Source organism: Stegastes partitus, unplaced genomic scaffold (assembly GCF_000690725.1).
Source record: "Stegastes partitus isolate 25-593 unplaced genomic scaffold, Stegastes_partitus-1.0.2 Scaffold377, whole genome shotgun sequence".
Lineage (NCBI taxonomy): Eukaryota > Metazoa > Chordata > Actinopteri > Pomacentridae > Stegastes > Stegastes partitus.
In genome coordinates, this window is record NW_007578108.1 from 10283 (window position 1) to 33038 (window position 22756).

At 40.3% G+C, this 22756-nt stretch overlaps 1 protein-coding gene across 1 annotated transcript in view; it reads left to right on the top strand.

The window, feature by feature from the left end:
* The window catches only part of LOC103359506 (NT-3 growth factor receptor-like), a gene marked incomplete at its 5' end in the record, with an annotated part of 33757 nt that overhangs the window by 3291 nt on the left and 7710 nt on the right, over positions 1–22756 (top strand). The window contains 3 exons of the mRNA XM_008284878.1: positions 5145–5267; positions 11361–11533; positions 13403–13646. Coding sequence (XP_008283100.1) covers positions 5145–5267; positions 11361–11533; positions 13403–13646 — 540 coding nt within the window. The remainder of the gene's footprint in view (positions 1–5144; positions 5268–11360; positions 11534–13402; positions 13647–22756) is intronic.

Consider the following 22756-nt stretch of genomic DNA (forward strand, 5'->3'; position numbering starts at 1 on the left):
ACACACACACACAATAGTAACTACACATAATAATGCATCACACGTACTCACACTTCAGCAGTGTGAGTATGACTAGTCAAATGTATTAGTAGTTCAGTGTATTTGCATATGTATGCTAGAGTGTCTTTTTAGAATTATGTCTCAAAAAGTTTCAAATCTGTCGACTAAGTTGGCTCTGTCCACACAACTTGTCATACATGAGGGAGGTCAGATTAGCGCTTTCTTTGTCTTAACACAATTTGAAACTTACAGTAAAGGAACGTTTAGAATATTTTCTATTAAAATGTAAACTGAACTATGCCTCTTGCAACTTAATGACTTAAAGAGAACAGAATGGAAACAGTTCTCAGAGTAAAGTGCAAAAAGAGTTCATATAGAATCCAGTTCAGGTAGATTGTCTGTATTTGAGAGGCATGATTTGCTAAAAATAGTTTTTTAACATTTAATGTGCTTTAGTTTCGTTAATTTGCATAATGAAAAAGATAGACGTAAAGATAAAACTGATAAAATATGATTAAAACTAATGCAGATTTCCAATTTGCACATGTGAGATAAGATATGAAATATCACCTGACCTCACTGGAAAGGAGAAAATAACATAAAAGATAACAATCGAGCACAAACTTCTGAGAAAAAGTGAGAAAAAAAGGAAAGTAAATGTTTTACAGTCTGACATTATGTGGCTAAAAACATTCCTGAGCCTTCACCTGCTGATAGATGACAACCTTTACATTTTTACATTTTTGGCATTTCACTAACTATCTCATCCAGAGACGCTTAATGACGGGTGCAACAGCAGAATAAGCTTCAATAGCTGGATGATGACAGGCGCCTGATAGTAAGGCCAACGCTGATCTTTCAATGATCATGACTAATGGAGGAGTGCCAGCGAAGGAATGAACACAAGAAATGAAGAGAAAAATTATTCGGAATGCTTAAGGAAAATATAATACCAGAAGCAGAGATGGGATTCACTGGGGGAAAAGATGTTGTGTCAGTCTGGAAACTCCTCAGACCTTTATCAGTTGAGACAGTGTCAGAGACATTTGGCCTATCAAATCCAGTCAAAACACATTTTGAATTAAAATGTATGTGTATCGACTTTTTTTTCCTCTCCCCTCTTGGAGAGCAGTTTTTCAGAGGATGAAGCTTTGACAGCAGTGATGTCTTAGTGTCCCTGGTGGGGCTCTCACCCAGCAAAGTGGCTGCCAGTTTCTGCAGACACTTCTGTTCTGATCTACTTTAAAACTGGGACATTTCTTCATATTTAACAGTGATTTCAGAAATAGCAGTTATGATACGGTCTGACGGTACACCAGAGGAACAGGTGACATTTTTTATGAATCACCTTCTCAAAATGTTCACGGCCAGATGGTCATGCAAATATGAAAAGAAAAAGAAAAAAACAAAACCTGAGGAATCGTCAGACTGAACTTGTAATCTGTACATGAGGAAACATTTCAGAGAACTGTTGGAGCATTTGGTGAACTCCATTTGGGTTAAGCCATGCCAAACACTGCACTGTGATAAGACTGGCGCTTTTTTTTTTGTTGCTTTTTTTCAAAATTAGTTTGAGCACAGAAAATAAATGAACTGTAATGACCTGTTTGAATTAAATTGCCACAATATATGAGCATCGGGCTGTTTGAATTAGCTGTGGTCTCGCACAGGCTTGCACTCTTGCATGTTCTATTGACAAATCAGGAAATGTGATAGCCCTAAACTGTGAGAAATCGCTGCAGCCACTTCCTCCCATTTATTTTCTCCGAGAAGTAGGCACTGAGGTTGCACAATGGGATCAGCGGTGGCAAGTAGGGAACAGTTTGAATAAATGAACTGCAACCAGCAGGGGACCAAACATTGTGGCGCAGTAACCACACCTCAGATGCAGTATGTAGTAATTAAATTGAGCTTTTGAATCTGAAATTGGATTGTCGCAGGTTGAAGCAATTTGCATTCGGCTATCGTAAAAGCAAGACCCCATATATAAAGAGCTTGGGCACTGGTTTCTTATTCTACCTCCTCCTTAGTCTGGTTTAACAGATGTACGGTTCATTTGGCTTTCTGCTGCCCTTTTGTTATATGCGTGTTGCCATTTTCAAAATCCCTTTCCCTACAGGAAACAGACTACCATCGAAGCAACCGCTTGACACAATGAAAATCTCAAGTTTCGTTGAAGGATTGGATCTTACACCATCCCTGCTACTTTTTTATTTTTCTTTATTTTAGTGAATTAGCTGTTTTAATTGCAGTGCTCATATTCCTCTGTGCAAACGTTCCACCAAAAACAATTCCCTTGTCTCTATTTTGAGTGGACATCACATTAGCATCATGCTCTTAGCGCCAGCCAAGGTGGCTTTGATGGGTCTAAACAATCCAGGGCTTCTTTTTGTTGTTTTTTTTCTTTCTATTTCATACAACTAAGGTGCAGACAGACCCTTCTACACAGTACTGGGTCAGCAGTAGAGAATGGTCTGGCTAGCATGAGCTGAAAACATCAGCATGTCCAGCTAACTAGCTCACTACCCTGCACTATGGCTGGCGCAAGTTGTGTCTACAACTAGCACAAGCACCATAGCATTTCCCTATTGTATGCAAGCTATTCTAGATGCTATTATATGAGAGCAATATTAGTGGCGTAGCTGCAAAACAGCAGTTGGTGTTGCATGCCCAAACGTTATTACCTTTAGCTAATGCTATACAACTTTTTGATGAAATATTGTTTTTTTTTGCATTTTTCTTTTAAACATTGATATGTTTTAGAGTGTTCTTGTTTAAAACCAAGTCAGAGGTCAAATTCAGCCAGTAATTACATTTTTAGCTATTAAGTTGACGCTAGCCTTATTAGCCAGCGAGCTACCGCTAATAAAATCTGCTAGCAACGCTTGTTAATTTCACCATAAAAATGCATGGCTACTGACTAATAAGAGGGCTGTTTTATCACACTTCTGTCTGAAATCAAGGGTCTGTTGTTTCATCTAACAATTTAAATCATTATCTTTGTTTAAGACTATAACAGTCGTACAAACAATAACTCGGGGAGGCAGGCTCAGCCACAAGTCACTTCATCTGCAGAAAGAGATCACAAGGTCTTAGAAGAATAGACACAAAAGCCCGTGTGCTCAAACTGTACACATCAGTGTTCTCTCAGCATACACAGCCGTGTGTGCCATTGAGTCTTCAGTGGCATATTTTCTATCACACTTATACAACCATCAAGTCTGCCTTAATGAAAACAAAGACGGCACAGATGGAGGAGGGATTAAAATCCTGGAAGTTTGCTTGTCTACTAAGGACGCGTTAGACTTGGTGATTTATCTAACAAGAATATATAGAGAGCCTGAAGATGTATTTCGAGAATAACGCATCACATCTCAGCAGCATCACAGTCAATCATCAAGCTCCTGCCGAAGCAGCTGCACAAATAAAGACTTGCACATGATAGAACATAATTGTCCAAAGACATTTAATACCTGCCAATACACAAGATGTGACTCTCTCCCACAAGGTGAAAGATGCACAACTGAACCTTGGATTATCCTTTTTTAGATTAGATATTAGATATTATCTTACATTTCCCCTTTAGTTATTGCCTATGAGGTGGGTACTGGTACACCTTTATAGTCAAATCTTAACTCCAGAAAGGTTCAGAAAGACATAGGTAAAATTGTTATCCTCCTCCTTTGTGTAATATGTAAGCAGTTATGGTCAGAGAATTGTTTCATTTAAAATGTTCACATTTAATGTAATTTCTGCTTTAAAATTTAATAGCGGTTTTGGCCATTCACCTATACTACTGTTTCTGTTGCAATGCATTAAACATGCTCATTTCATTTCATTCATATTTTATAGTACTACTGTGCTATGGCGCCCAGCCTCGAATACAGCGGTGATCTTTATTTAAATGCAGTGGAAAATGTGTACTGTACGTGTGCAGATTTATGGCAGCAGTACAATTTTCATGGTAAACCTACAAGCTGTCATGTTTTATTCAGAGTGAGGCACGAAGAGCAGTCCTGTTCAAAAGCCAAACAACTCCTACAGCTCCCCAAATCTTTCATACTGGGCTTCCTCTCGTGCTATTTCTACCTCTTCTTATGCCTCTGTCTTTTGTCACTTATTCTGTGTTCAGATTTGCAGGATCCACCAGTTTTTTAAAGGATAATCAATTGAGGGTTAAGCCTCAATTCTGGGATTACAAACATTACAAGCAATGACAGGAAGGGAAGAGAGTCATCTCAGGTCACAAGACCCAGAAAATACACCAACTTTACTTTCCTCTAACTCCAAAATGATCTTGTTTTTTCACTCTGCTTAGCTCATTTTTACATTTTTCTCGAAGACATTTTTTTTTTTTTTTTTTTAGAAATAAACATTTTACAGCTCTGCTCTCATTAGAAATTGTCCTCCTGTGGTGTTTCTGTGCCGACAGTAAAAATCCAGCAATCCAGATAAGAGATGTGCAGCTCCGCAGGTCCAGTGTCATCTTGCAGTTTATTTGCGCTTCAGAGATTTAAAACCACTTGAACCCTAATGCTCCCAGTATTCTTTCTTAAGTAGCTTCAAAGTTAGATAAAACATTTTTTACACAGTTTGACAACATCATACATTCTGTTGGTTTCTCTGTTTTAGTAGCTGGATCACACATATATTGAGAGAAATATTCAAATACTCAAGTTTCTTTCTTTAATGGATTCACCATAACAGCAGAGAATTTCAGATGTCTGGAGATATCTTTTTGCAAAAACTACCCTGTAATTCAGCTCGACATGTTTGCTACTGCATCTTTAGAGATCCTGAGATCTGGACTAGAATGTAAAATACTAAAGTGTAGCTACACTTACAGCTGCCAGTACACTGTATCTCCCCTCCTCGCTTTGCATCCTGTCAGTCTTCACGTTCTCTCTCTCTCTTTCTCTGTATTTTACCATTACCTTCCTGTCACTCTTTGGTAATTTATTCAATCCCATGCTTTAGAGACAGTGACAAAATATTCATTTGGTGGTGAAATGTTCTCTCTACACACATTTTTCTGCCAATACAGCACACATCTCATAAAATGAACCCCAGCTCAATTTCTATGATAGGGTATTAAAAAATGTCTCACTCTGTCTCTTTCTCTTTCTTTGGTTTTAGTTGTCCAGCATATAAAGAGGAGAGACATCATCCTGAAGAGGGAGTTGGGCGAGGGAGCGTTCGGTAAAGTCTTCTTGGCAGAGTGTTACAACCTCAGCCCCACCAAGGACAAGATGCTGGTGGCTGTGAAGGTATGTCAGTAATATGAGGTCAATGTGTGGTCCTGGGTGGGTTCATGTGGGTTACAAGTTGCATTTAAGAATGGATTGGGATTACTCTGATGTTTGTATGCTAAATATTTAGATACCATTAGCACCCTGTTTGCTTAGCTTAGCATAAAGACTGGAAGCAAAAGGAGCCACTCTAAAGCTAGCTGAATAACAAGCTATGTGCTTGGCACTACACAGCTTACTACAGGGGAAAAGAAAGCGACATAAAACAGATGGATATGGGTGAATATGTTTATTTATAGCCCAACATAAAGGCCTTACACAGTATCACAGCCATCCCAAATTACAATTCAATGGCATATACTGTATGTGGTACTGAAAAAAAACTGACACCAGTTGATTGGAGAGCCGCACCGGGCCCTCTTCCAATCATATTCTTTGTGTTTGCAGCCAAGAACCAGGATAGGCACCCATTCTGCACACATAGAACACTAGAATAGGTTAGGACAGAACAATCTATTTTGTTTAACTGGTACACAAATCCAAGAGTAACAACAAGTTGTGGTTTCAGAGGGGAGAAGAGCTGGACTTTTTCTTGGCTGGGCGCTCTATCTTTCTGGTATCTCGCTAGTTGCCTGGCAACCTCACAGTGATGACAAGACTCCTGGAAATCACTGCACCCTTCATAGAAATGGGCTGTGTCCATAATCATTCCCTATTTTACTTAAAGTGCAGTGTTTTGACTGTTTGTTATTTAGTTTGATGTCTACATTCTGAATGTGAATTTCACTTTCTGTTTTGTTGTTTTGGTTGTTTCATTTGTGGTTGTCTTTTAACTTGCAATCACTGTTACCAGCTGTGCTAAACTAAACTCAAAAGTTTGGCTCAGATTGGTTCAGACAGCCCACTAATGATTTTGCAAAGGTGGAAACACACGTCCACATTTATGAAGAAAGTTTATGACCTGATGCCACCACAGAAATCTGATTTAAAAATGGACAACGTAGTCATTGTTGCAATCAGACTGATCATCTGTGTGTTGTAGCAGTACATTAGCTTGATGCTTTTATGGTGAAAATGTTCAAGATTGTTTATGTTTATCAGCTTACTTATCCTAACTTATCAGCAGGAAGATGCAGGTTATTTGTTTAAAACATTACTGTAACAGAGGACGTTATCTCCATATGATTAAAATATTATATTATATTATATTATATTATATTATATTATATTATATTATATTATATGACTTTGATTTATGCAGTTGAATAACAGATGTTTCATGAAGCAGTAATGCAAAGCCGTGTGCTACACATTTATAACTGCATAATTCTAACATACTATAGGGGAATGGCTGGTAAAAGATTTAAACAAACAAGAATATACAGCCAGTATCAGATGTCTCATTTAAATAATCTGTGTTCTTTTACGTGCATATTTCCCTCCAACTTAGTCTCTTCATCAGGCTGCATGAAAGATGCACAACATTAGCTCCAATATTTAAATTAGGCAAGAAAGCAGGAGTGGTGGAAGCTTTGATGCATAATATGCTGTGTAGACTGTATATACAGAGCGTCAGCAGGTCTGGGATCAGCAGACCAGCCCCTTAACTGAATAATGAATGCATAAAATATTAATTACAACTAAATAAACCAGTTACTGCTCACCTCTGCTTAGTTATTAACATTTTTCACAGTTGTCACAAAGGGTCAGTGAATCTGCTCTGTTGGTCTGAAACTGATTTATGAACATACATGTAACTAATGTATGTTTCCATTCCAGTTTAATAGAAAACCCATCTTGTTCCACACTAAGCACATCATAGAAAAACTGGACTGTCTACACAATGTGACACAATTGCACCTCCTATGTAGACAGGACAAAAATTGAAAATGACAAAGTTGGAGTTCTTCTTTGTTGCTCAAAAGCTTAAGATCAATACAGTGCTCTCAGAAATGACCCCGATGGCAGAAGACATGGAGATAAAGATGCAAAAATTACACAACTCTTGCGTCTGAAAGTTGAGTTAATGGTCTGGCACAATAGCTAAGCTACACTCTTCTGGCTCCAGCTCCATATTTACCACACAGACGTGAGAGTGACATGGATTTTCTCATTTACCTGAATAAGTATATTTCACAAAGTATTGCCGTTAATGGAAAACAGCAGGAGTAAACAGTCCATTTCAGAAGATACCTATCTCTGTGAATGCTATTCCTCCATATGCTTAGTGTGAGCGAAATCCCGACCATGTCGCACAGTTTGAAGCACAATAGATATTTGCTAATGTAAAAATATTCTAAAATATATATATATATATACTGAGTGCTCAAACGGTCCTTAGTTATCTGTGACGTACTCCACAGAGTTCAGCAAAAATGAATAATACAAATGGCAAAACTCACCAAAACTATTTTTAATTGTGTTTGACTTAGAAATATAACCTGGTACCAGTGTATGGACTGGGGTAGTAAGAGTTAAAAAGCTACATTTTCATCTCTGACCACCTCTCTTTCATCAGGCATTTGTTTTCCATTTCATTTTAGTGCCTTGTATTGCCTGGTACTTGGCCAGTTTTAGATTATCAGAGGAACATTTTGAGCCAAAAACAAGGCATTCGCTCATTCATTCCTTTGAGTTCGTTTGAAATCAGAGCTGCGATACAATCCAAAGCACAGCCTTCGACTGGTCGACGGACTCAACCACTGGATGGCTATTGTCCATCTAACAACAAAAATAACCGTTTCCAACTTGGATAAAGACATTGCTTCTTTTTTTTACTTGTCCATTTGAACAACTGCATGAAGCACTCCAGTTGCCCAAGCGCAGAGTTTACTTGCCTTGGGTAAACGGTAATGTTGATCTTTGGGCGAGGTGCCCTGACCTCTATGAGTCTTTATTCCCTGTATGGAGTATTGGCTACTCAGATGTGAATTAATATCCCGGTGAACTTGATGATTTCCTTTAAAGCATTTACAACCGTTGTCCCTGTGCAGCAGCTCTCAGTTCTATCACAGAACAGCTGTACTTGGCTGCTCCCAGTGTGAATATTAAGAACTGTATGAATGTAAGACGGGGTGGCTCTTAATAACAGATTGCAGACTCAGCAAAGCTACCAAAGGGGGGAAAAGAGGAGAAACCCATCATGACCTTGACAACAGGAGAAGTTAGTGAAAGTGGCAGACTATCCAGCTGACACTTTCTTTTCTTAGTATTACAGGATTAACAAAATAGTCAATGGGTTTGATAATAAACCTCCTCTACAGTGACCCTTTTAAATTACAATACCATGTGCATTTCCATCTGAACATGTTCCTGCCAGTGATAAAGCAGGAAGAAGCTTTCTGAATACACATAAAGGTCAGCAAAGGGAAAATTCATTGCAGCGCTTTCCCTCAATTTATTGTAGTCAAGCTTTTTGAAGGTATTGTTTTGGAGGAATGCCCAGACAAGAAACATTTCCTTAAGAGTGCAGTTTGATTTGGTAATAGAATTTTATGGCCATTTTACCTGCTCTGCCGTACATCTGAACTACCTCCAACACTTCACCGCGAGAAGAGCATATACGAGTAAATGCGTTTCCATCCCAAGGTCACTCCATCTGTAATAATGTCAACAGCAAGCTGGGAAAGCAGGACTTGAGACCGAGGAGATCAAAAGCAGCAACTAAGTGTATTTTCCTGTTGCTGATGAAGTGTCAAGAGTCTTTTTTTTTTTCCTCCAAGAGAGGCTGCAATAAGGCGTATTATTGCTGTTATTTGATTTATTTTCCGATACTGGTGACTTTAACTGACATCCCATCACGATTTGGTATTTATGTGCACCCTGCTTCAAAAGGGTTCAAAGTCCTTCCCTGCTTGAGTCTGTTAATAATCAGATGAGTGTGCAGTGGGTACAACCAGCTCCTCCTGTGCTCCCTGAACATTGCAGGTATAGTGATTGCTCACTTCAGTACTGTGTACAAGATGTAATGTGAGCAGTAAAACTATCAGACACCAAGATGTTAGCACCAGATCCTTTAAGTTCTGTAAGTTGTGAGTTGGGGGCAGCTTAGATTGAATATCTACCTGTTGTCTCTAGTTCATGGCTTGACGTCAAACATGCTTAGGTTTTTATGTCTATTTCTCACTCATCCAACATGATGGCAATATGAACTGGCTGTTACCATGGAGTGTGTCGCTGATCCTGTTGCTACCAGACAATCAATGTTATTCACTTTATCTGTTGAGAAGTCATTATATCTTACGTCACTGGAGAAAAACATTATTTGATATGAACTCAGTATTGTGTTTACCTATGTCTATTAGGAGAACCCAGTAATTGAATACTAACAATTTCCCCGCATTATCTTTCCTGTTTATATGGAGTCTCGGTGCTGGTGGTGGTGAGGACGGATGTAAAAGCGCTCAGTCTAGCTCTACAACAACATGGACACATGGACAAAAGAGAACAGCTGGTGTATGAAAGAGGTGTAAAGTAGTGCCAAGAAAATGAAAAGTGCATTTCCATCCACCTGCTTTTGTGCACACAAATGTCAAAGGAAAGAAAACTTCAAAAATAAACTATGGCATATATAAAACATGTGACGTAAAGGTCCCCTGAAGCTTCTTATGTAAAAATAGCATCAAAAGAAAACATCAAATCTGTGCAGAAAGATGATGAAACTTGAACATTTGTCGTGTAATTATAGAAAAGAAACAGAAATGCCATATTTCTATCTATGTTATCATAGAGTTTGAGTAACATTTTTAAATAAAATACCTAATTGCACCCCCCTTTGCGATGGTTTAGTGATACCCCACTGGAGAATTAGTGCCATCGGGTGTTTATATACCTCATAATATTCGGATGTTAGTAGTGGATTCCAATTTCATTCCAAATTTGCAGTACCTTGTAAATGAAAATCTGGCTTAGTTGGCTTCAGCCTCTCATTTCTGCCGCAGAGAAATGAAAATAAAGACATGCTGATTTTTAGAGGACAGTATTTAGTTTGTTCTCCATCTCAGTTTAGCATGCTAACACTTGCTTATTAGCACTGGAATTAACTTGCTTTCACTTCACTCAAATCCTAAACTGTCGAGCTCATGAAGGGTCTTCGGATGACAGAACAACTGGCTGGCTAACACTGAAGTACAACTTGGGCGTGCCGAGTGAATAAATCAACCCAAAATGAAGGTTACAAATTGGATAATGAAAGAAAGTCGGGGAAAAGAGGAAGGACACACCTCAGCATAAGAAAGAGGTGTAAATGTAAAACTAGAAGATGTAAAACAATGCAGCACAATTCAAGGGCTGGACACAGCGACCGATGTGACTCATGATGGTGCTTTTTTTGAAAGACTCAAAGTGGAGGTCTAGCATGAACCAGTTGAGAGCGGATACTAAAATCCTTTTCAGACATGGGATATAAACATTACAGGCTTCATCAATCTGTTAAAGTGGCAACATTCTGTCAGTGGCAGGTGACTTTTATGTTAATATTCCTACAGCTTACTTCAAACATACCCACAAAAGTGATGGAGAGAGCTGTGATATACAAGACATAATTTCCATACATGTGAGCTTGGACAGTACATCAGGTGATAAGTAACACATGAGGCCATGTGTCCCATAACAATGTCCTACATCAGTACTTTATCCTTGTACTATCCGTCAGTGCAATTGCATGCCGTGTTGAAAGTGACATAGAAAAGTTATTGGTCCAACCTTGCAAGGTTGCCACGGCCATTTTAACAGAAAAACGACATGGTACTTATTCAAACATGAAGTCGCATGTTCGGATGCCATCAGATTAACGGAGAGAGTCTGAAAGGAGTTTCGTCTTTGGCTTCAAAAATCCCCAAATAATGGCTTGGTCAAGTGTTTTCTGTCAATTCATCAAGTCAGAAATGTTCATGTCTACGTCCAAGAACTTTCTTCAACCACTGTTGCATCATGAAGAAGTTCATGCCTCACTGTTGAATGATTTCCACACTGTGCCAGACTTTGCTTTTTTGGAAACATCAAGCGAAGGGTTGCAATGGATGCATTAGCTGACTGAATCAGGTCTTGTTGGATCATTATGAATGTCTAATGTTTACCACTTCTAAACTGACTTTTTATTTTCCTTTTCAGACTCTCAAAGATCCCAACTTGTCTGCCAGGAAGGACTTCCAGAGGGAGGCGGAGCTGCTCACCAACCTGCAGCATGACCACATTGTTAAATTCTATGGAGTGTGTGTAGACGGAGACCCTCTTATTATGGTGTTCGAATACATGAAGCATGGAGACCTCAACAAATTCCTCAGGTCAGTTTTTCACTGAAGGTAGCAGGCTAGTCCTGGCCAAGTGAATTGCATATTCATAAGATAAATGAAGAGTAGCAAACCACAGTAGTGGGTGAAGGCATAATTACAATGCCAATGCATGTGGGAGTGCCAGCTCTGCTAGGGGCATCTTCACTCAAGGTACTAGTTGGATTGTTAGACAGGACTGTCCACCAACTTATTGACAAAGGTAAAACTTTACTTGGAGTCCAAGTAAGCCAGAATTATTTCGTCAAATTTCTACTGCTGATATAATATCCGGCCCGCTTTACAGCTTTCTGGGTTAGCAAACATGAGTGCTTTAGTGCTTTTGTTCGGTAATGTCAGACTGTACCGAGGGAAGTGACCTCTGATAAGCCTCAACAAAAGCGACAAGATGCCGGTACAGCGAGCACTTTGGTAATGGAAGCTTCACTGGAGTTGATGTGAGTGTGCACAGACAGAGTCTGGGACACAAGACTTTTATTTCAAGTGTGTTGAGGTGTGCGTGCGTGAGTGTGCGTGCATATGTGTGGTCTATCTTGTTTTTGAAATTTCAGCGATAGTTGAAAAGATGACACGTTACGATTAAGTGTGAGTGCGAATGTGTGTGTGCATTCAAGAGTGCGTGAAGACTTTCTGTTGGGAAATCATTCCTGAAATGAAAGGCAATGTCGCGAATGATGAAATTCTTTCATGCAAGGTGCAAGACGTGGCTGATTCTTGGTCTGTTGGTCCTGTTGGTCACATTTAAGAGATGAGATGTGCAGAGAATCAATAGGAGTTCACAGAAGATCTGATGTGCGAGTCCAACTCAACCTTCAGATAAACGGAGGGCAGCCAGCACTTATTCAGAAACCAGTGGATGTCTGTAAAATAAGAGGAGACAAAAGACACATGCAAAGAAAAAGTACCGCTAATGGAGCTGAATTACTGCTCACACTCCTCAAGCAAAGAACAGTGAATTGCACTAAAATCCTGAGACGGAGATAGAAAGACAACCAGAGAGCGGGTGCGAGAGCTGCAGTCTTCGCTGCGTGGTGCCTGGTCTGTAATCACAGTGACGAGAAGGTGATGAGAACAGCGGGAAATCTTCACAGGAAATGAGTTCCTCATCGTCACCCAGAAACCTGCAGTCAACCTGATCTGGTAAAAGTTGAGCTTACAGTGCCTCAGTAAAATTCTAGAGCTTTCTTTAAATTCCTGACAGGGTGCAATACATGAAGGTTTGGGGGGGAAGCTGCTCTAATGTTCACATTACAGCCACTGAATTAATAAGAACAGTGCAGACACATAACAATTTATCACTGCAATTAAAGCTGCCTGAGTGCTTGCAGGTTATAGTTAATTTGTTAATATTTCTAACGGTCTCTCATTAATATGCTAATTATCCTCACTAGGCAGAAAAAGACACCAATATTGCCAGGATACGGGTTTATTAGGACTGTAAGGAGCTTTGGGTTACTTCTTATATGGGCAGCTTGGTTACATTCTGTCATCCTGAAAGAGGTTCTTATATCCAGCTTTTAAAAGGGAGACTATGAAACCTTTGAAATGAGAAATGAATGTCAACTTCAAAGATTTCTTACGCAAAAAAATGCCCACATTGTTAATTTAGGACTCTTGGGGTTTTTGCTGCTGCAGTTCTGGTACGACTAGTAGATTATTGGGGCTACTAGTAGCAAACTTTACATCAGTTTAAGAGGCTTCCATGTCACAAATAAACATTTCATCATCCTATAATTGCTATTTGTTGACACAGGGGTTGTTGTTAAGCCAAAGTGACACATTTGTGCTTTAAAACTGAGACTAGACAGCTATATCATCAACTCCAGTTCATAAATTCAATGTGCATTATTCTTTGTAACCCAGAGCCCACGGCCCTGATGCCATGATCCTGGTAGACGGCCAGCCGCTGCAGTCCAACGGAGAGCTTGGACTTTCCCAGATGCTGCACATCGCCACCCAGATTGCCTCAGGCATGGTCTACCTGGCCTCCCAGCACTTTGTGCACAGAGATCTGGCAACCCGGAATTGCCTGGTTGGCAACGGCCTCCTGGTCAAGATTGGAGACTTTGGCATGTCCAGGGACATCTACAGCAGTGACTACTACAGGGTAAGCCTCAACCAGCATCATTCTTTTGTCATGAAAACAACCTGCTGTGTGCTGAGTTTAGAGAGTCACAGTGACAGAAGCTAAAACTGTTTCTGTTTCTGACAAACTTCAGTTAATGCTGATAGTCACCTTTCCCCTTGTGTTTAAAGAACTGTGAGCTTTTCCGTCCTTCAGCTGTCATCATGCTGTATATTCTAACATGAGATGTAAGCATTAATAGATTCCAACTTAAACTGATCTCTAATCACAGAAAGGAAATTTAGTTGTGGATGTTCACAATAATTTTCACTTGGTGTCTAATTAGGATCAAAACATCCTTAAAGCCTCTGGGGCTGCTAATTAAAAAGATGTTTCTAATGGGTGAAGGCTGTTGCTCTCCTGTGTCATTTTGTTTATGTGTTTTTGTTTTTGTTTCCATTTCTTGTTTTCTAAAGAGCGTTAACAGCTCTCCCATCCCCAGTGCAGCCGGCCTCCACACCAGCCCTCATACACTTAGGCTCGGATGGAGCGGTTTAGCAGTGTGGTAGGAGATGAGATGAGCCTGCTGAGCCTCCAGCCTGATGCTTAGAGGCTTGTTTATATAGCTTCCGATTCATGTCTTCTCTACTGTTTAACATGATTAGTGACTATGAATGCCGCAAACCAGGCGGGAACTGCTGTGCTGAAGAATTTAGTATTTCTGCTGAACAAATACGTGGAGTGATGGCTGCAGCAGATCTGGCTGCTTTAAGCAGCCTGGTGTTGTGAAATGACTTTATGCACGCTTGATTCTGTTTTCCCAGCGTGACAGCTGGGCCAGTTCGGACTTTGCTGGTGGCACCGCCAGCAGTTACGAGGCACTTGCCCGCTGGGTTAGCAGCTCTGCACCCATAAAACAATTTGTAAGGAAATTTGAGGGAGATGTCTTTAGTTTTGGAGCATGGCTCCTTCATGCACACCATCTGTGTAATGGGAATATTATTAACGTCTAAATATCTTGTCGAGGTTCTGAAAAAATTATGGCAGGATTCTGTGTGCTGTTCAGTGTAGGTTGAGCTGCTAGTGGGTACATCAGTGTCGTGAGGTGCAACAGATCAGTTTTGCCTAATTCCGTGGAAAGAGTGAAGATCCCAGCAGGACAGGTGTGTTGAATGCCGTTAAGATCAACCCAAACACAAATTTGTACTTTTCATTTCTAGATTCCAACAACATCTTAATATAAAATGGTTTTAATTCTATGTTGCACATGTGAAACTGTTAAAACTTGAGAATATCAAAGACCTTTCTTATGCTCTCTGACATACAGGAGCTTAATGACATATTCATTTGCCAGCCACACTTCTGAAATACAATATTCAAAGCTCATAATGGGTTTAGCATCAAGGGTTTATAAATACTCCACTTAGACTCTTGCATACTCATTATAAGCTCTTTGTGAAGAAGAAGAATTGGATGTTTAGACACTGGCAGCTTTATCCAGGTCAGTTTAATGGTAACCATAGCAAATGTTAAGTGATGAGTCTTGCATGTCGGTGGTGCCAATTTTCAACTGAAATGCATAGGCTTTGTGTGTCATTTCTATTTAAAGCAGCTCAGCCATATGCCATACCAAGGCTGGCTCTGAATTCCTGCTGGAGATCATTGTTGTAGCTTGAATTAGACTTTTGAATCGTACCTTCTGGTCTTTATATCTAACTGGAATTAATTTAAGCTCAATTGAGTGGCAATGAGTGTTTAAGTGGAGGTAAAGTTCATAGTCACAGCGCAACGTTATTGTGATGCATACTTGTGTTGACATTTGCAGGGGTGAAATGTCATTTCTTTGCAGATGATGTGAGCCTGTGTTCCTTCCTGCTGTTCTTTCTTCAAAGGCAGCTTCCAACACAACTCAGAATTTCTTTTCAAATTGTGTAAAAGAAAAAATACTAAGAACTTCAAAAATGTCAGAAAAAGCTCTACAAATATTTTATTTCTGCCAAGACAGAGTGTATTGAAGTCTGGGCACCAGTTTATCAGCATATGTTTGGATTGCTCTCTGCATGGGTGTAGTATACAACAGAAGTGACTACACCCCNCAGAATTTCTTTTCAAATTGTATAAAAGAAAAAAATACTAAGAACTTCAAAAATGTCAGAAAAAGCTCTACAAATATTTTATTTCTGCCAAGACAAAGTCTATTTAAGTCTGGGCACCAGTCTATCAGTATATGTTGGGATTGCTCTCTGCATGGGTGTAGTATACAACAGAAGTGACTACACCCCTGTGCCATATCACTTCAAAGTCAAATGATTCAAACTGCAACACCTCATGAGTGCGTAATTTCTAATTTGACAATTGGTGTGTGTTCTCTTATGAACATTTCAAAACATGCCAGTGAGTGAGTCTGTGATCAAAAATAAAGGTATATGTACAAAATATTGGGAAAAAAAGAGATATACGTGTCAACTGGGTCGATTTTGCCCATGTGGGATCGCACTGCTTCTGAATATCGCCCACTTGATAGACGTGCACTAGCGGGCCAGTAGGTGGTCACATGACAGCCGCTCTCCCATTCACCAGTCCTATAGAAGGGGCGAACCAACATGGCGGCTCGGCCGCAAACTTTCACTTTTATTACGAAAATCGTTCAAATGTATTTCTGAAGTAGGCTATGCAGTTGCTGAATCTGTCTTCATTTTACTTCAACAACGGCTAGCCGTCGGACCTCCACTCCCCGTGCTTCATTTGCATAAAGTAGACTTGACTTCTACTTTATGCAAATGAGCTGTAAGCAGGCCGCGGGCGACGCTACGCCTCCTCTCTTGAAAACGCGACACTCCAGAACAGGACGCGGGGCGTTCCACATCCACAATGAATGTGAAGCGGGATTTTGCCAGATCCAGTGGACACATGTCGTAAAATAAGAAAAGGTTTGCTGATTTTTGTGGCATTGACTTCCTACTATGGTGCCTGTATTTTTACTTTTTAATTTTGTGCAAGAGCAAATACCTGCTGTTAGACTTAGAAGTAATGCAATTATTGTGAGGAGACACAATTTAGAATCATTTGGCATTTAGGTGATATTGGACCTCTGTTGTATAATGTACATCTAATTAAATGTCCGTCCCCCCCGACCCTTCCCATGTTACATAAAGTTCACAAAAAGGTTTTTTATTATTTTTTTAATGCCATCGAGCATTATACTTAAGTGTACACAATTAGATATCATGTTGGTGCAAATTCCTTTCCCTATAACTGTCAGTCACTCCAGTGGTGCTGCTGAGTAACTACCAGTACGACTGTATGCATACTGGGTAGCTCAGGTAGGCCTCTGTGGGAAAGTAAAGGATGAAACTGAGTGTGTTTCCTTGTTTTGGCCAAAGAACAGCTCATCTAATTGCCTCAGTCACAGCTGATTTAGCAGGCAGATACCATTCAGCTGGAAGATTAAATGGTTCAGTTGGCTGTTCTTGTCTGAACAATTATAAGCCTAATATATAAGTGCTGTGAGTTAACGGCTCAGTCAAAGGACAGACAGAGAGAGTAGCTGCAGGAGGTTTTAACTGATATAAAACCTAACAGGGCAACAATGAACTGTGTGATGCAGGTTTTGAAAGTGTGTGTGTGTTATAGATACAGTATATCAATAAGGGAGTGTTGGTGTGGTGTGAGGTGAAGCCTCTCAGTTACTAGTGTGAATAGCCAGTAGAATTTTGAAGAAAAGGGGAAAAAAAGAGGCAAAAAATAGAGTAAAATGATCTCCTAAAATATTTTTTTTTTAGTTCAGGTTTGTTCTTTTGTGAGCTGCAGCCTGACCTTTTTGTTTTTGATGCTTACCAGGGTTTGCATCTTGTGTTGAATCCTCTTGAGGTCCGAGTCATGAAATCTTCTCTGGATTGCTGACAAGGAAACCAAACACAGTTCTGTGATTGCAACTAAGAAAAGAAAATAACCCTTGAAGCAACAGTCTATTTTTAAAAAAAAAAAAAGAAAAAAAGAAAGTGAGTGAGTGAGTATGAGCAACTTTTTTAGTTGAGTGTTGGCTCCTCGTATCAAACTCACTGGTGAATTTATTGGGGAAATTTTAGATGGTTGAATAATTTATTGAATAATTTACTGCTTGAGCACACACGCTGCAGTGAGGAAGGGAGAACAGTGTTTGCAAATCTGTATGTTGGATTAGGCAGAAACCAGAGAAATGGTTTGTAAAAAGAGACCAGTGGCAGTTTGAATTCAGCATGTATTTGTGTGTGTTTGGATGTGTGTGGCATGCCTCGTGTGAAGCTGCTGTTTGGTGCGTTGCGATAGCATCACTTGCCCGCCTACACAGAGGAATATTGACAGAGCCCAGAGATAAGGAGCTCCTAACACTATTGGACACTTTCCCTGTGTTGAGTGATTATAAATAGCTGCGTCCTGCCAAGAGTACAATCCTCCCATCGCTGACTAGTCGTATCGACGCTTGCTGCCCTCTGGGACTCCCGAGACACTTTGCAGCAGGAGGGAGCAACTTCAAGTAAGAGACGAATATTGTCCTAAATCACATCCATCTGTCACATCCTTCTGCTCCGCCTGCGCTGAATACGCTTTTGTGTTGTTTCAAAAGAGACAACTGCAGAACCCGCACAGGCCGACGGCAGCACCGGTGCCTGCTATGTAGATGTTTTATACCAGTGCCTTGCGATATATCAGTGAATGTTTTCCTGAGTTCAGAGAGGGAAGCACTGAATTATGCATGTTTAGGCGGGTATAAATGACAGTGAATGCTCTAAAGGTGCCTATGTATTAAAGGTGCAAGACAGAAGACAGAGTGAGATCCTGTTTTTAGCAGAAATGTCTCAGAAACAGCATCCACAGGACAGATGGAGGAGCTCCTGCAGGGTCTCTGACAAGCTGCAGGTCTCAGATGTCATTATTGGATGTATTATTTTCCCACAGTGTAATGACAAGTTTCTTTTTATTGGATGTCTTCTTTAATACAGAACAGAGTTACTTGTACAATATGCGATGCAGTAAATTTGACAGCTAATTTCCTTCTTTCATTCCTCCAATAATAACAAGTTGCATATGTGTAATATTCATTGGTTGTGTTGACTGAGGAGTCAGCACCTCCGCAAATTTGTTCCAGTAATTAATTGGTAATTTGTGTCAAATTCAGTTCCTGCCAGCGTGAACAAAGTTTTAGAAAAGTTTTGGTTTTAGTTTCCTGAAAGCTGTAGGTAGGCTGCAGTGGTTTTTGTAGGTGAGGAGTGGACAGCCATATTATGCACAGAGGTATATAGTGTCCTGTCTGAGAAAAAAAGTGTACAGTCTTACATTTTTTGACATTTTTACTCAAGGAAAATATTAAGGTATTTAGCAAAGACAGAGCTTGTTCTTCATTTTAGTGCAATATTGTATAAATGTAAAGCCGGATGGTGTTGATGGAGAAAAACATGTTCATTTGACCTTAGTTGGGTGAATAAAGACAAAACCTAAGATTTTACACTCAAACTTTAGTAGGAAAAAAGAGAAAGAACTTGTTTACAGGCAAAAAAAAGCATTTTGGAATCATGGACTGAGGACTATCAGACACTGTAACAGTGTTACAATCTAATGACTTGGTTTCAAGGACTTTGTGTTCTTTGTGACTCTGCCAGAAGCCTCTGCTTACCTGCACTGCTTTGCTTTGAAGAAAAATGGTCCCCAGGTTTCTCTTGTTTCAAGGATCAAACAGACACTCCTCTGCTGCATTATTTATAAAGCACAAGCTCCTCAAAACTGTATGCAGCTCAGTGCTAATGAGTACACAGGCCATATTTATTACTTCTGCAAAAAGGGATGGGGAAAAAAAAAAGCCTGTTCTGCATCTTCCCTTGGGATTTGTTTTTTTCTTTCTTAGCCTATCACAGAATTGTTCTATATGATCACACTTTTATGAAGTAATACATTTAAGAAAAGGATGTACTTCTATACAATGATGCCTGTGGCTTTAGATGGCCCAAAAGCTAGTCCAACATTTTGGGAGCTATACTTTTTTTTTCTTGCAGAGAAAAGAGAGTCATCCAATGTATGGCAGAATTAAAGTTATAGTCAACATGTGGTTATCTCAGCTTAACATGCAGGCTGGAAAGATAGACGAAGCCAACCTGTGGCTCTGTTCAAAGGTTTCAAAACAAAACAAAATGCAGGTTTCATGTGTCGAAAAACAAGGGAAGTGTATTATTTTACTTGTTTAGTCAGTAGAGAGACAGTAAAAGCAACAAATTCTGGAGTATTCCTCTGGCTGAGAGCAGTAGCTTGCTGAAGTCATTTCATCACTGTTGCCTTGCAACCAGTGAAAAAATACCTATGAGTCATTAATTTAAAAAAAAAAAAAAAAAAGTCCATTGAATGCTTTGTACATGATGAGTCAAAACATTGTGAGACCTCACAGATAAAGTGAAAAATGCTGATTATCTTGTAACAATGGTGCATGTCAAAGTGTGGAACATAATAGAACTGACTAGGAGTTACTCTGGGATTTGTACAGTGGGAGGGGTTCATGGTTTTAAGGCTGCCATGGGTGCACATCAGCAACAGTGACAGGTAAAATGTTTTTAAGACCTATGTTGAATAAAAAAAAACTATTTATAGAGGTTAAGGAGTAGACATGTGATTGATATCATTTGACTGACTGCACGTAAACTCTAACAAGTGATCTGCGCTGACAATCCTTTGCTCTGAATGTGGCAGCTGATGACAATAAAACCTTTCTGTAGGTAAAGTCTCCTCTGTATCGGTGTCAAATATAGGAACGGTGATGTTGTGCTGCCACTAAAGGAGGAGAGAATATTAATATGAAAAAATTAATTGGACCCCTCGTTTCATTCATTACAATAAAGTGATTTCGTTTATGTTCTGCAGTATTTAAATATAGCCTGACATTAATGACATGATAGATGGAAATGATCAAAGCAGCTTGCAGTATCAAGCCATGATGGAATTTGTGCTGCACTGATATTATGCTGAAACCACACTCGCGAGCTCGGGAGGTAACTTAAACTTACCAGCTAGCTTGATGCAACCGTTACTTAGCTTATCCCCAGCAGGTCTACTCCTGTTAAATAGCTTTTACTAAAAATCAACATGAATGTTGTCTGAGTGGAATAACAGATTAATTTGGTTGATCTGCAAGGTGGCTTTAACCCACAGGTAGAACCAAGGAAACATCTAATATTCATATATTCTACATGTTATACTCTACAGCTGCAGATAGAGATGTTGGACCTCATGGTTTGAGTGAAAATGGAAGTAGTGAGGTTGAGGGTCCCTAAATGACAGTAGAGTGAACCTGCTGGATGTTCTCTAATCTACTAGCTGGTTTTCACAGGCAGTATGCTGGATGCAAGAGAAATGGGCAGGTGTAAAGACCCAAGAGTCAGTGGTCCAGTATTTATGACTGTGTCGGAGTATCACAGAAACTACAAGGCTTATGGGTTTCTCCCAGTCAGCAGGGCTGATCACCTGAATGTATGTGCTTAATTAGGTCTGATCTAACTTACACAACTTCCAGGACTTAAAGTATCTGCTGCTAATGTCCTACTACCCTGATAGCACAGGACGCCTTCTGATGTCTTGTTGAGTTCATGTTGTTGCAGATTCGAGCTGTTGCAGTCGCCAGCATATTAGGCAGGGGGTGGTGATGATGTTGTGGCTCATCAGTAGGTCTTATTTGCAACTGCTAATAATAGATCAGAATATTTCATAGTGAGAGAGCAAGCATGAAGTCATCAGCTACACTGAGGAGCTTCTTCTCCACTCAATGTACGATCAGCCTGCAGAGCAAATGTACAGAAAATGCAAAATGTAAAATTGCACGATAGGAATGGTGCAGTTTGTGTGTGTGTATGTGTGTGTTTTGAAAACCTTCAGAAAGTTTCACCACCCACCGGCATGCAGCGGCCAGAGTAGATACCGCTTTATCTCCACTTGGCAGCAGCGCAGCAGGTAGAAACCTAATGGACATCATAGCCTCTAAAAGTGAACTTGTGTTCGCTGCTGTTTGAGCTGGGAGAGCAGAGATAGCAGCGTGGTTAGAGCAGGGAGAGAGAGTGTGTCTAGATGGTTATCGGGGCCCTTAAAGATGTCTGGGGCCTCCCAGGGCTCCCTGCAGGCCGCAGAGCACCCATCGAAGAGCCCGACTGGGCCAGTAATCTATCCCCCTGCCATGCTGCTGTGCTCTCCACGCCGTTAATCCAATCACTCCCCTGCCACGGTGGGACAGGCAGAGCACTAATCCAGTTTACACAGCAACAAAAAAAAGCCCCAGACTCATTCCTCACTCCCCGCAGAGCATTGCCAGCTTCTCGATGTGACATTGAGTGAGAAAGATGAGGATAATTACAGGGGCAATTATTTTATTTTTATTATGTGTTCAGCTTTTTCTTCCCCTTTTCCCCTATGTTCCAAGCTAATTGCCATGGCCTTGTCACAAAAACCCAAGGTGATAGCATGCAATCATTTGGGAAGCAGCGAGTCAGCCGGTTTTAATGCCCCTTGCCTCTGCAACAACGGTTGAATCATTAGTATGCATCTGATGAGGTTGAGCCTTGCATGCAATGGGCAGGGTGGACCTCAGATAAGTCATTTAGACTAACGGGAACTTAATTAATTTTGTTTAATCTTTATAAAGCTCCACAGGGGGACGGATTGGTATACAGCCCCTCGCCAACTCCTTCACCTCATTCTCAGCCCACCTAGCTTAGCCCGACCCAGAGGTTTCATACAACGGGGGCGACTGGTCCTCCGCATCAATATTGGCTTAATGTTGTGTACAATGCTAGAATGTGTCATGTGTAATGAGAGCAGGTGGAGTGTGAGTCAGTATTCATTTGGCCATTAGCTTGCAGTGAAACCCTGGCAAATGAGTGTGAGGATGTACACGAGGGAGAACTACTGGCAACCGTCCTCACCGCCACGAAATTCTCTCTGGGAATGTCAATAAATACTGTTCAAGATGCAGAGAAAGGGCACTTTATCTTGAACACCTCTCAGATTTATGTTTATCTTAATTACTATTTTAACCACTGAAGAAAAACAACAGCTTCCATTGTTTTCCAGGGTGGTGGGGGGATCGTACTTGTTTAGGCTGGGAGCTGGCAGGGAGACATTTGAATTAGGAGTTAAACGGA